This window comes from Chiloscyllium punctatum, chromosome 26, assembly GCF_047496795.1.
Source record: "Chiloscyllium punctatum isolate Juve2018m chromosome 26, sChiPun1.3, whole genome shotgun sequence".
Taxonomy (NCBI): Eukaryota; Metazoa; Chordata; class Chondrichthyes; order Orectolobiformes; family Hemiscylliidae; genus Chiloscyllium; species Chiloscyllium punctatum.
Window position 1 is genome coordinate 61,082,990 of NC_092764.1, and position 13,931 is coordinate 61,096,920.

Consider the following 13,931-nt stretch of genomic DNA (forward strand, 5'->3'; position numbering starts at 1 on the left):
CCACAGACTTCCAGGCAGAATATTTTCCTTCTACTACCACTCGCTGTCTTCTGTTGGCCAGCCAATTTTGTATCCAGACAGCTATGTTCCCCTGAATCCCATTCCTCCTGACCTTCTGAATGAGCCTGTCATGGGGAACCTTATCAAATGCTGAAGTCCATATACACCACATCCACAGCTCGACCCTCATCAATTAGCCTAGCTAATTCACCTGACCTGCACATCTTTGGACTGTGGGAGGAAACCGGAGCACCCGAAAGAAACCCACGCAGACACGGGGAGAATGTGAAAATTCCACACAGTCGCCTGAGGCGGGAATTGAACACGGTCTCTGGCGCTGTGAGGCAGCAGTGCTAACCACTGTGCCACCATGCCGCCCACGGATATACCAGGATGCTTCCTGGATTATGAGGAGAGGTTGAGTGAGCTTGGATTTTCACACTGGAGAGAAGAAAGAGAAGTGACTTGATCGAGGTGTACAAGGTAATGAGAGGCACAGAGAGTAGATAGCCAGAGATATTTCCTCAGGACAGAAATGGCAGTCCTGAGGGGTCATATTTTAAAGGTGATTGGAGGAAGGTATGGGGAAATGTCAGAGGTAGGTTCTTTACAGAGAGTGGTGGGTGCGTGGAATGCACTGCCACTGGATAGACAGGAATAGAACCAGGTAGAAGCTGTCCCACTCAGCTGCATGATGGAGGAGGGACATATCAATGATATTGTGATCTGGAAAAGCTCCGTGTAATGGGAAAAGGTTTGAGAAGGCAGGAGCTGGGGTCTTGTGGACAAGATGATTTCAGAGAGGGCAAGAGGGGAAATTAGGGGAGAAACAAAACATAGGTAGAAATTCAGGCAGACAGTGCAGGGAATTGTCAGTTACAGCTAAATAGACCAAAAAGAAATCAAACAGTATCATTGGAACTTGAGATGAACAAATGTAAAGCCCCTATTAATAAAGTCACAAGCAACACACTGTCCCAAAATATTTTAAGAAGCTCACCTTGTTTTTGGACGTTTTCACTGTCTCCATATCTCGCACTGGTTCCTGCTCTGGAACATTTAAACTCTCGCTCTCCTCCTCCAATGCTAGTTTATTCTCCTGTATTTGCTCATCGCATTGACCATTCTTTATTTGCTCAGCCTCCAACCGCAGGTGTTCGTTCTCGCTGGATAGTTCCTGCTTTTCCCGTTTCACTGTCGTTAGTTCTTTAGTCAGTGCCTCCAGCTTTTGTCTCAGCTGCCTCACCTCCTCCCTAGATTTATTCCTCTCTGCCCTCACTTTGCTCCATTTTTCCCGCCAATTGGCCGTGCAGTCAGACCACCAGCGCATGGTCTTCTCCATCTGGGCAGCACGTGCTCGAGCTTCCTCCAGCTCCCGCAGCCGCAGCTCCTCCCGGCTCTCCCAGTCACCATCCATGCAGAGAGGGAGCTGTGGACTTGGAGTCTGCCCTCCAATTTTGGGAGCTGCAGGCACAGTCTCTGGGCTGCACATTCTCTCAGGCTGCAGGCTGAGGCTTTGCTGGCTGTGGTTGTTCAAGAGTGGCGACTTGTTAGACTGTCCTGTCTCCACCAATTGAGAGCCACCAGTCTGACTCATCTCAAGGGGACAATGCTGCCACTCTTAGACAGACATTGCAGGCTGCTACTTTTGGAATTCCATTCCACTTGCAATCTACAGATGGAGTAATTGACAATTACATAATGCACCTTCAGGAAGGGGAGTATTGAACATTACAAGCAAATTTGTGTAGAAATAAACAAGCAAATGTATGTTTAAACTGCTTATATAATGAAGCCGTTCAGCCCCTTCTGTCTGTACCATCATTTCATTAGGTGTTGATCCATATTTTAATTCCTTCCATGTTGGTTCCACAACTGTTCAATCCCTTAACCCAATGTAAAATTAACTATTCTCAATTCCAAAACTTTAGCTAAAGCTCCCAGCCTCAAAAGCTTTGGGTGGAAAGCTATTGTGGATATTCCAGTCAAATACAGATATACAAATCTTTTACTTCGAGGAGATGAAAAATGCCATCTGAGCTTATTCTCTCATTTCTCCCATTTTCTATACATCATTGTCTATTTAGTGCACAGGATAAAGAGCAGTCAGGTTCCTGTATAACCTTGATAACCTGAAGCAATTTCAAATTGAGTGGATTGGTCACATGCATTTAGTGCAGATGCAATTCAAATCCAATAAATGGGAGATGATGGACTTTGGAAGTAAAAAGAATGGCCGGACACCAAGAAGCTCAGAGAAACAGAGGGATCTTGAAGCGCTTGCCCATACACACCTTAAGGTGAAAGGACAGGTTAATAGGGTAGTTAAGGAGGCATATGGAATGCTCACCTTCACCAGTTGAGGCATAGATCATAAAAACAGGGAGTTCATGATGGAAATGTACAGAGCTTTGGTTAGGCCACAACTCAAGTACTGAGTGCAGCTCTGGTCATTGCACTGTAGGAAGGATGTGATTGGTCTGGAGGATTGTAAAGGAGTTTCACCAGGATGTTGCCTTGGATGGAACATTTCAGCTAAGTTTGTTCTTTGGAGCACAGAAAATTGAGGTGGGATCTAATAAAGCTGTACAGCATTTTATGGGGCAAGGACAGGATGAATAGAAAACAACTAGTCCCCTTAATTGAAGGGTCAAAAATAAGGAGGCATCATTTTCAAGTGAAAGGCACGAGGTTTAAGAGGGTATTTGAGGAAATTATTTTCATCCAGGCATTGGAATGTATTGCCCAGGGGGTGGGGTTGAGGCAGGAAACCTCTCAATTTTTAAAAACCACGTGGATGAGCACAAGATATGTTATAATATTCAAGAGCAAGTAGAGATTAGGGTGGTGTCTCAGTTTGGGCGAGATGCCTTGTGGAGTGCTGATACAAACCTGATGGGCCAAATTACCTCCTTCCACTTGGGGATTCTATGGTTCTTCGGTGCTGTATGATTCTGGACTGGCATTTGTGGAAACCCAAATTTAAGGGCAAATCATGTTCAACTAAAATTTCCTTCAGTCTTTTTTTTCCACATTCACTTCATTTAAAAAGCTGAGAAACCTGGGTGTATGTGCATTGATCATAGACAGATGAAGTTGACATAGTCTAACTGAACCATAGGGCTGCTCTCCCATTAGAAAGAAAAGGTGCTGAGGGTCACCAAGCCTCAGCGCAAGGGGAAGGTTTGAGAATGAGACACCTTGATGGCAATCTCAGCCGGAGTGGGAATTGCGTCACAATACTGGTTCTTTTTACAAGGTTGCTATGCCCTGGAGGTTTTTTAAACTTAACCTCCCTTTCCATCATGTTTGAAGCTTGACTGGTTTATCGCAACCTTCTCTGTATACCCCATAACAGATAATATCTCCAGCCCAAGACTTTCACATCTTAAAAAAGTATAATCAAAGGGGAGTGGCCAGCTAGCTGTGTCGCTGGCCTTCGTTTAGAGTTTTTGATTCAGTCCATAACTTTAGTGAGTCCAATGGCAGTTGTGTGTGGAAAAGGCTGGAAGGTCTTCTCACTCTCCTTCTGCCCTTCTGACTTTGCAAACTATAAGCAGCCTGTATCATTTTTACTCTTTGTGCTGAGGGGTGTGTGTACTGGGACTGTTTCAAGTACTTTTGGAACAGCATCAGTAATTCAGGTTTGGATAGGATAATTCATTTGGGATTTTAAATAATTTGTTTGTTTAAAACTTTGCAGTCGAACCAGCTAATTTACTCCAAGAATATCCACTATACACTTAGCTAAAACAAATAGCCAAGTTACGGTCTGGGCTACCTGCTTAAAAATGTTTTGAGGGGTCTGGCCTACTCCATAACAATTGAACCTATGCTGTTGACATCACTCTGCATTGCAAACTGGCCATCCAGCCAACCAAATCTCTGGGGTCAGGACAGATTGAGAAAGTGGTTGATAAAGCACACAATATCCTTAACTTTGCTATCAAGGGAATAGAGTACAGGAGCAAGGAGCAGATGCTAAGCTTGTAAAAGACACCACTTACACCAGAGTTGAAATACAGTGTCCAGTTCCAGGCAACACAATTTAGGAAGATACAAAGGCAACTAGAATGAATTCATAAATGACTCACGGGAATGGGTTCAAGGGATAAGGGTTTGTTTTTTGGATTGGCACAGTGTCAGTTGGCCAAAGGGTGTTTTTTTTCCTGTACTCTCGACCTCTATAAATCTGTGAGGAACTGTCTTTACATGGATAGGTTGGGGAAGCTGGAACTGTTTTCACTGGAGAAGAGAAGGTTGAGTTTAATCAAGGATTACAGAATCGTGAGGGGTCTGGGTAGAGTAGGGAGGAAGAAATTGTTCCCTATGATGGAAGAATCAACAAGAGAGGACACCAGTTTAAGTTTATTAGTCAAAGCAGCAATGGTGATAAGAGGAGCATCTTCACATAATGGGTGGTTAGGATCTAGAATTTTATTGCCTGACAGTATTCTGAGGGCATGTTCAAGAAGAATTTGAATTATTATTTCAAAAGGAAGAATGGGTCAGGTTATGGGGAACTCACTGAATTGCTCCTTCACAGGGCCAGTACAGACACAATAGAAGGGCCCAATGGCCTGTTGGAACCAATCTGGAACTCAAAACGACAGTGCAGGAGACTCAAGCTGCTTGAGAGACTTGAAATTAGCAGATTTCATCCAATTCAAAGTGATTATGAAATTACACTGCACTTCTGTGGCACTTTAACAGATAATTGGACGTTAAAATGCTGTATAATGTCAGACACCCAGGGATGGTCTGAGCCTTCCAGAGGACCAAAGCCCTTCAACTGGTCTCTCCTTCTCCTCCTACATCCTGTCAGATCTTCACCTGGAATTAGAGACAGATAGCATCGATATTGCTGCACATGTCCTTCATCCTCTGGCCCTTTCACAGTATTAATGTACAAAAGATAGATCTAGCCAAACAATACTGTCTTATGAAAGCTTTTGTGTATATATTATGAAGATACCATTCATCAAAGACAAAAATGTCTAGAATTTGTCTCCAATCACCCAACCCTACTCTCCTTCCTGCTGTCCACTCAAACATACTTTGATCTTTACAGAATTTGAAATGATTTGTGCTGACCATCTTTCTAGGTCTGGCAGCAGCTGCTTTCCACTAAATTCTACTATGTGATCCAAGTTCTAACATTTACAGCCGTTGTTTCAGATGTGTGCAATTCTGTGTCATGTTGGACTGCAACGTATTTTAGCCATGATGTGACATCTCCCTTTCCATCCTGCTCAAATTTGAATGGATTCCAAAAATCCATTCAAAGTTTCAAACTGACAAGTGTCCACTTTGAGCTTGCCTAGCGTCTTGTTCAGGTTGAAACTCAGTTTTGAACAGTGCTTTAAAATAAATAAATAACTAGAGGGAGTGGATTCAATTGCACAGAAAATTTAAAACAAATGACATATAAAAGCGAAGGCAGGATTGCCGGTTGATGGAGTTGAAGTTACCAGAAAGCAAATGGAAGGGACATGGTGCATTAGTGTCATATTGTACAAGTTAAAAAAAAATCACACCACCAGGATATAATCCAAAAGGTTTATTTGGAAGCACTAACTTTTGACCTGATGAAGAAGCAACACTTCAAATGCTAGTGCTTCCAAATAAACCCATTGGACTATAAACTGGTGTTGTGCAATTTTTAAACTTTGTCCACCCCAGTCCAACACCGGCACCTCCAAATATTGTACCAAGGAGCCAAAGTGCAGGGAAACTCAATAATAGAAGGAATTTAAAGGCCTTATCCTGAACAAAAGGATCATCCAGAATAAGGCAGATGAACTGACGACACATCAGGGTAACCTTGGGAGGAGGGGTGGGGGAGCAGGGGTGGTTGTAGCCCTTGTAATGAGGTCACTCAGGTGGAACTCTCAATAAGGTTTCCCTTATTGGACCAGAATAGCACCAATCACAGAGTTCTGTTTACTCAGAGCCAGCCCTGAGGGAGCTGGATCAGTGTCAAAGATTCTCCATGTGTAAATAAAAGGACATCTTGGAGACCAGCCTCTGTCAAGTTATTTCAGTGGTCAGGAGAGGTTATTAAAGTTTTCAGAACAAGTAATGTGATAGTGCATGAAAAGGCCAGGAGTCTCACTTCAGGCCTAACAGATAAAGGGGACAATAGAGGAGGGGCACGACTAGCACAGGATTGAAGGCATTGTAATTGAATGTGTGCAGTAGAAACAAGGGAAATGAGATTGAAATTGGTGTGAATGAGGTTTTGAGCAAAGAGACACAGCTGCAAGGGGACCAAATACCTTAGGATATGCTTCCTATTGAAATGACAGTCAGGTTGGCAGACAGAGCAGGGTTGCCAGGTTAGTAAGAAATGAAATTACATCAATAGAAGTGATAAGGTCAGAAGGTGCAGAAAGTGCGTAGGTGGAGTTCAGGACCCACAAAAGGGAAAAAAAAAGACTGATGTAAGTTGTGTACAGGTCTCCTGGACATGAATGGTTGTTGCAGGTTCAGGGATTTAGATGTTTCAGTGAGAGCACAGAAGGTGGTAAAAGAGGGGGAGGTGTGGCATTGTTAGTCAAGGACAGTATTATGATAGCAGAAAGGGTGTTTGAGGACTCGTCTACTGAGGAAGTATGAGCTGAGGTAAGAAACAGGAAAGGAGAGGACTCTCTGTTGGGAGTTTTCTATAGGTCTCCGAATAGTTCCAGAGATGTAGAGGAAAGGATAGCAAAAATAAAAAAAAAGGACCGAGAGTAACAGGGTAGTTGTTACAGGGGACTTTAACTTTCCAAATATTGACTGGAAATACTATAGTTCGAGTACTTTAGATGGGTCAGTTTTTGTCCAGTGTGTTCAGGAGGGCTTCCTGACACAGTATGTAGACAGGCCAACAAGGGGCGAGGCCACATAGGATTTGGTACTGGGTAATGAGCCCGGCCAGGTGTTAGATTTGGAGGGAGGCAAGCACTTTGATGATAGTGACCACATTTCAGCTACATTTACTTTAGCGATGGAAAGAGATAGCTATATACCACAGGACAAGAGTTATTGCTGGGGGAAACGCAATTACAACATGATTAGGCAAGATTTAAGATACATAGAATGGGGAAGGAAACTACAGGGGATGAGCACAACTGCAATGTGGAGCTTGTTCAAGGAACAGCTAACGTGTGTCCTTGACAAGTGTGCACCTGTCAGGCAGGAAGGAAGTGGTCAAGCGAGGGAACTGTGGTTTATTAAAGAAGTGGAATTTCTTGTCAAGAGGAAGGCAGCAGCCTACATTAGGATGAGACATGAAAACTCAGTTAGGGCGAGAAGTGAAGCTCAGTTAAGGAGCTTGAGAGTTACAAGTTCACCAGGAAAGACCAAAAAGAGAGTTAAGAGGAGCCAGGAGGGGACATGCCAACGACTTCTCAAGGAAAACCTTAAAGCCTTCTATAGGTATATCAGGAATAAAAGAATGATTAGAGTCATTAGGGCCAGTAAAGGACAGTAGTGGGAAGCTATGCACGGGGTCCGAGGAGAAGTGCTAAATTAATATTTTTCCTCAGTTCTGGTCACACTGGAAAAAAATCTTGTCAAGGAGAATACTGAGATACAGGCTACGAGACCAGACGGGATTAAGGTTGACAAGGAGGTGGTGTTAGCAATTTTGGAAAGAGTGAAAATAGCTAAGCTGCCTGGGCCAGATGGGATTTATTCTAGGATCCTCTGGGAAGCCAGCGAAGAGACTGCAGAGCCTTTGGCTTTGATCTTTATGTTGTCTCCAGGAGTAGTGCCTGAAGACTGGACAACAGCAAATCTTGTTCAAGAAGGAGAGTAGAAACAACCCTGGTAATTCTAGACCAGTGAGCCCTATTTCAGTGGCGGGTAACGTGTTGGAAAAGGTTATAATCAACTAGAAAGGAAGGAGTCGATTAGGGATAGTCAACATGTTTTTGTGAAGGGTAGGTTGTGCCTCACAAACCATTATTGAGTTCTTTGAGAAGGTGATGAGGGTAAACCAGTTGATATTGGGTATATGGATTTCAGGAAGGTATTACATAATGTTCCCCATGGTAGACTATTGTACACAATACAGAGGCATGGGATTGAAAGTGATTGTGTGGTGTGGATTAGAAATTGGTTAACTGAAAGAAGACAGAGTGGTGCTGATGGGTAATGTGCATCCTGGAGTTCAGTTACTAGTGGTGCACTGGAAGGATCTGTTTTGGGGCCACTGCTGTTTGACATTTTTATAAATGACCTGGATAAGGGCATAGAAGGATGGGTCAGTAAATTTGCAGATGACACTAACATTGGTAGAGTTGTGGATAGTGCTGAAGGATGTTGCAGGTTACAGAAGGACATAAATAAGCTGCAGAACTGGGCTGTGAGATGGCAAATGGAGTAATTGCGAAAAAGAGAGAGGTTATTCACTTTGGAAGGAGCAACAGGAATAAAGAATAATGGTAACATTCTTGGTAGTATAAATGAGCAGAGATAGCTCAGTGTCCATGTGCATGGATACCTGAAAGTTGTCACCCAAATTGATAGGGTTGTTAAGGCAGCATATGGTATGTTAGCTTTTATTTGTAGAGGGAATGAGTTTTGGAGCCACGAAGTCATGCTGCAGCTGTACAAAACTCTGGTGTGACTGCACTTGAAGTATTTTGTATAGTTCTGGTCACCGCATTATAGAAAGGATGTGGAAGCTTTGGACAGGGTTCAGAGGAGATTTACGAGGATGTTGCCTGGTATGGAGGGAAGGTCTTGTGAGGAAAGGCTGAGGGACTTGAAGCTGTTTTCATTATAGAGAAGAAAGTTGAGAGATGACTTAATAGAGACATACAAGATGATCAGAGAATTAGTTAGGGTGGATAGTGAGAGCCTTTTTCCATGGATGGTGATGGTAAGCATGAAGGGAGTTAGCTTTAAATTGAGGGGTGATAGATATAGAACAGATGTCAGAGGTGGTATATTTATTCAGTAGTGGGGGCATGGACTGCACTGTAGTAGACTCGCTAACTTTAAGGGCATTTAAATGGTCATTGGATATACATATGGATGAAAATGGAATAGTGTAGGATAGAAAGGCTTCAGATTGGTTCCACAGGTTGGCGCAAAATCAAGGGCCAAAGGGCCTGTACTGTGCTGTAATGTTCTATGTTCTCATCAGCATGGGGGACAGTGAATAAATCAAGAGGTAGAAAAAGGTATTTAAGAAAGGTACTACTACAATAATCAGGGGGACTTCAATGTCAGGTGGACTGCGAAAGTAAGTGGGTGGAGTATCCCAAGAAAAGGTCTTCCTGGCATACCTATAAAGATGATTTCTTTTGGAGAAGCTGGTTGAAGACCCTATGAGAGCGCAGACAATTTGCACTCAATATGAAATGATGCAGACTTGATTTGGGAACTTAAGGTGAAGGAGCTCCTGGCAGACAGTGAACATGGCATGATAGAACTCACTCTGCGGCTGTTTTCTTAAAGCTGGAATCAGATGTATTGGCATTACAACTGAGTAAAGATAATGACAAAGACATAAGGGAGAAGCTGCCCAGATAGCAGGGAAGATATTACAGTAGCAAAAGCAAGAGTTTCTGGAGTAAATCAGGAAATACAGCATAAATTCAACAAGGAAGAAGAAACATGTTCAGGGAGGAGGAGACAAACATGGTGAGGGAAGTCACAAACAGCATGAGAACAAAAGAGAAAGCATATGAATGTAATGATGATTGCTGGCAAGTCTATGAAACCAGAATAAATTAAAAAAGCAAAAAGGGGAAGAGAATGAAAGATAAGCCAGCTAGTAAGATAGAAGAATTTTCTTAGGGACATTATAAGGCGTGTATGTGTGTGTGTATGTGTGTATGTGTGTGTGTGTGTGTGTGTATATGTGTGTGTGTGTGTGTGTGTGTATATATGTGTGTGTGTGTGTGTGTGTGTGTGTGTGTGTGTATATGTGTGTGTGTGTGTGTGTGTGTATGTGTGTGTGTGTATGTGTGTGTGTGTGTATGTATGTGCGCGTGCGCGTGTATGTGCGTGCGTGCGTGCGTGCGTGTCGAGCGAGACACAAGATTGGACATTGTGTAGCTGGAAATGAGACTGGAGAAGTAGTAACGGGGACAAAGAAATGGCAGAGGAACCGAATAAATACTTTGTACGAATCTTCATCATGGAAGATAGCAGTCATACAAGAACTTCAAGAGTTGTGGGCAGAATCAAATATAGTCATCAACACCAATGAGGTGATGCTGGGGAAACTGAAAGATCTCAAAGTGGATAAACCATGTGGACCAGATGGACCACACCCCAGAGATCCGAAGGGCTGAGGAGATTGAAGAGACATTGATGTCTAGTCACTAAATCACTGGAGTCAGGGAAGGTCCCAGTGCACAGGAAAATGGTTAACATAACACCCCTGTTTGAGATGAGAGGGAAGCAGAAGACGGGGAAATTATAGACCAGTTAATCTGACCTTAGTCGTTGGTAAGATTTGAGAGTTCAATATTAACAATGATATTGCAGAATACTTGGAAGTACATGGTAAGTTTACAAATACAGGTGAAGGGGCAGGTGGGAAGCTGCAGGAGAATTTGGACAGACTAGGAGAGTGGGCAAAGAAGTGGCAGATGGAATACAATAGGGGAAAGCATGAGAGCATGCACTTTGGAAGGAAGAATAGAGGTGTAAATTGTCTAAATGGAGAAAGGTTTGGAAATCTGAAGTACAAATGGACTTAGAATTCCTAGTTCACAATTGTCTTAAGGTTAACAGGCAGGTTCAGTTGACAGTTAGGAAGGCAAATGCAATCTTAGCATTCGTTTCAAAATGGCGAGAATATAAGAGCAAGAATGTACTGCTGAAGCTGTACAAGGCTCTGGGTCAGACTGCATTTTGAACATGGAGCAGTTTTGGGCCCCGATATTAAGGAAATATATGCTGGCATTAGAGGTGGTTCAGAGGAAGTTCAGAGGAAAGACCTCAAAAATGAAGGGCTGACATATGGGGAATGGTTGAGAAAAATGGATCAGTCGTCAATGGATTTTAGAAGGAAAGGGTGGGGGAAGGGGAGGATGGGTGGAATCTCATTGAGACTTCTACATACAGAAAGACCTGGATAGAGTGGAGATGTAGCAGCTGTTTCCATGAGGAGGAAAGACTAGGACTCAAGGGCACAGCCTCAGAATGAAGTGATCCTTTGGAACCGAGATGAGGAGAAATTTCTTCAGCCAGGTGGTGAACCTGTTGAATTCAGTGGCACAGAGGGCTCTGATGGCCAAGTCATTGAGCGGAATTTTAAAATTCCTGATTATTAAGGAGATCAAAGGTTCCAGGGAGAAGGCAGAACGATGAGGATGAGAAACATAATAGCCATGAATTGAACAATGAAGCCTAATTCTGCTTGTATATCTTATGTTCTTAAGATGGAGGAGTCAAACTTGCTCCTTTTCCTAAACATGTTTGAAAAACTCACTTTGTTCTCTAGTGTGATCTATGGCAAACACACCTTCACTGATCAATATATATGTTTGGATTTGTTGCTCCACACATCGGATTAGTGTTATTAGCAGTCTCAAATAGGGCTCAAGTCAATTGCACATTTTGCAAGGTTGACAGAAATAACTCACATGAAATCTGTCCTGCAGCACACTGAACTAAGATGGTCATATCACTGTTTGCTGTGAATCCTGTAACATCACAAATAGCCCAAATGGCAATTAATCACTTTCACTTCTGAAAGGTACCAGTCTTTCTCAAATTGCCCTTGAATCCCAAAGTATCTCAAAACATTGAACAAGTTTATTTCATATTGCTGCTAAGCAGTGGCTATGCAAATGATATCTTTCACTGATAGGATAATTCCATCAGGCAAAACAAAGATTGGCTGCAATACCAGAAAATACATGGTGTGGGGATTTCAGTGCCAGTGTGCTGCCAGGTAGTTAAGATGTACATACCAATGAATGAGGCCATGCTTTTCCTTTGGCTGTTAGTAATACAGAGTAAGGACCATACTCAACAAAATGTGCTTGCAAATTCCAAAACAAAATGTCTACTGCAAGCAACTGGGCAGCACTTGCTGAATATCCTGTACGCTAATAGCTACACTGACAACAACGAAGCTTGCTTAATGGCTCATTTAATGTTTCCAAGAACCAACATACATTCAGACACAGGGATATATTCACTAAAAATGAAAGGAGCATGCTTGAGCCTTGTGCCCTCCCTCAATTATTCAGCTGTTTGAACACAGGCCCTTCTGCCCTCGATCTGTGAAACCAATCTAAAGCCCATCTAACCTACGCTATTCCATCATCATTCATATGTTTATCCAATAACAATTCAAATGCCCTTATTACTCTCCCATAATTCCTCATTGCTTTCTTGTCAAGGCAATACATTGGCAAATCTCTCTCTATAGCATAAAATGCAATGACCATTTGAAATTTGCAGTCTTGTTTGTCCTGATGAGTGCGAGACGGAACGTTTGTGATCTCTCTCCATTTCATCAATATTCACATTAAAGATGTGATTTGGAGATGCCGGTGTTGGACTGGGGTGTACAAAGTTAAAAATCACACAACACCAGGTTATAGTCCAACAGGTTTAATTGGAGGTACACTAGCTTTCGGAGTGACGCTCCTTCATCAGGTGATTGTGAGCGTCGCTCCGAAAGCTAGTGTACTTCCAATTAAACCTGTTGGACTATAACCTGGTGTTGTGTGATTTTTAACTTTGTGCACATTAAAGATGGTTTTAAAAAAGGCAAACTGGTATTGTCTCAATTGTTCTCAAGTGTTCAATATATGATGCTACCTGAACTGGAAGATTGGAGTTAGAAGGAGAGGTTAGATTGGCTTAGACTGTTTTTTTTGGAGCATAGGAGACTGAGGTTTTATCAACCTGATAGAGGTTGATAAAACCAGGAGGGGCACAGATAAGATAAATAGTCAACAGCTTTTCCCCATGGTAGGAGAGTTTAAAGCTAGAGGGCATAGGTTTAAGGTGAGGGGAAAGATACAAAATGGCCAAGAGGGGCAATGTTTTAAAAATAAAAAGAGAGCATTGAGTGTATGAGACAGGCTGCCAGAGGTAGTGATGGAAGAGACTACAACTTTGTCATACAAGCCATATTTAGACAGGTACATGGATGGGATAGGCATGGAGGAATACAAACTAAAATGTCGGCAAATGGGACTTGTTTAAATTATGCAAAGTGGGCAGCCTGGGCAAGTTGGGCTGAAGGGCCGGTTTACATGCTATACACTTCTATGACGTCCAGATTGCAAATTGCAAAGAGCAAGGAGAAAATGAATCAAGACAGATTTGTACGTGAGGAGGGAGGGAACAAGCCAGAGAGTGTAGGACCCAGACCAGAGCATAGAACAAATCTAAAACAAAGAAGGGAAGAGGACGACAGTGTCAAGAGAAGGCAGACTTTGACCTGGGCCTTAGAAATAGAGGTGGTTGCAGAGGCAAAAATAACTCCTGGTAAATTGGAAAAGGAAAGCTGTCGTCAAGCTCCTCTCTGCTCCAGACAAACCGAAAGGCCATAAGATACCATTGTCAGTACAACATTTGAAAAATATCCTTCAAACAATAACATAGTACTGGGAGTCGGTGAACTTTATACCAAGCCAGAAACAGCAAAAGGAAATGTCTCAATGCCATCTCCACTAATTACAGTTAACCCCAGAGTGTGAGTGTGTAGTGCTGTGGAAACTGGAAGCAAACTGCTTTCAACAAACTACAGACCAGGAGAAGGCAGATTATAAAATGAAGCACAATTTCTCTCAATCCTTCAGCCAAATTTCACAACACTGTTGCTTGTTATTGGAAGCTCTGCTTATTTAGGGTCCTGCAACCAGCTTTCACAACAGAGCTGGCTAGCTCAGTTAGTGGAAACTACTACAAATGATTACTAAAAATATCCATGCATCACAGTTACTGTATGACACTGACAG

General features: G+C 42.6%; 1 protein-coding gene across 1 annotated transcript in view; it reads right to left on the reverse strand.

Annotated features, from left to right (window-relative positions):
- The window catches only part of LOC140496207 (coiled-coil domain-containing protein 102A-like), a 197,460-nt gene that overhangs the window by 75,210 nt on the left and 108,319 nt on the right, over positions 1–13,931 (reverse strand). The window contains exon 2 of the mRNA XM_072595705.1: positions 1,001–1,672. Coding sequence (XP_072451806.1) covers positions 1,001–1,597 — 597 coding nt within the window. The 5' untranslated portion in view covers positions 1,598–1,672. The remainder of the gene's footprint in view (positions 1–1,000; positions 1,673–13,931) is intronic.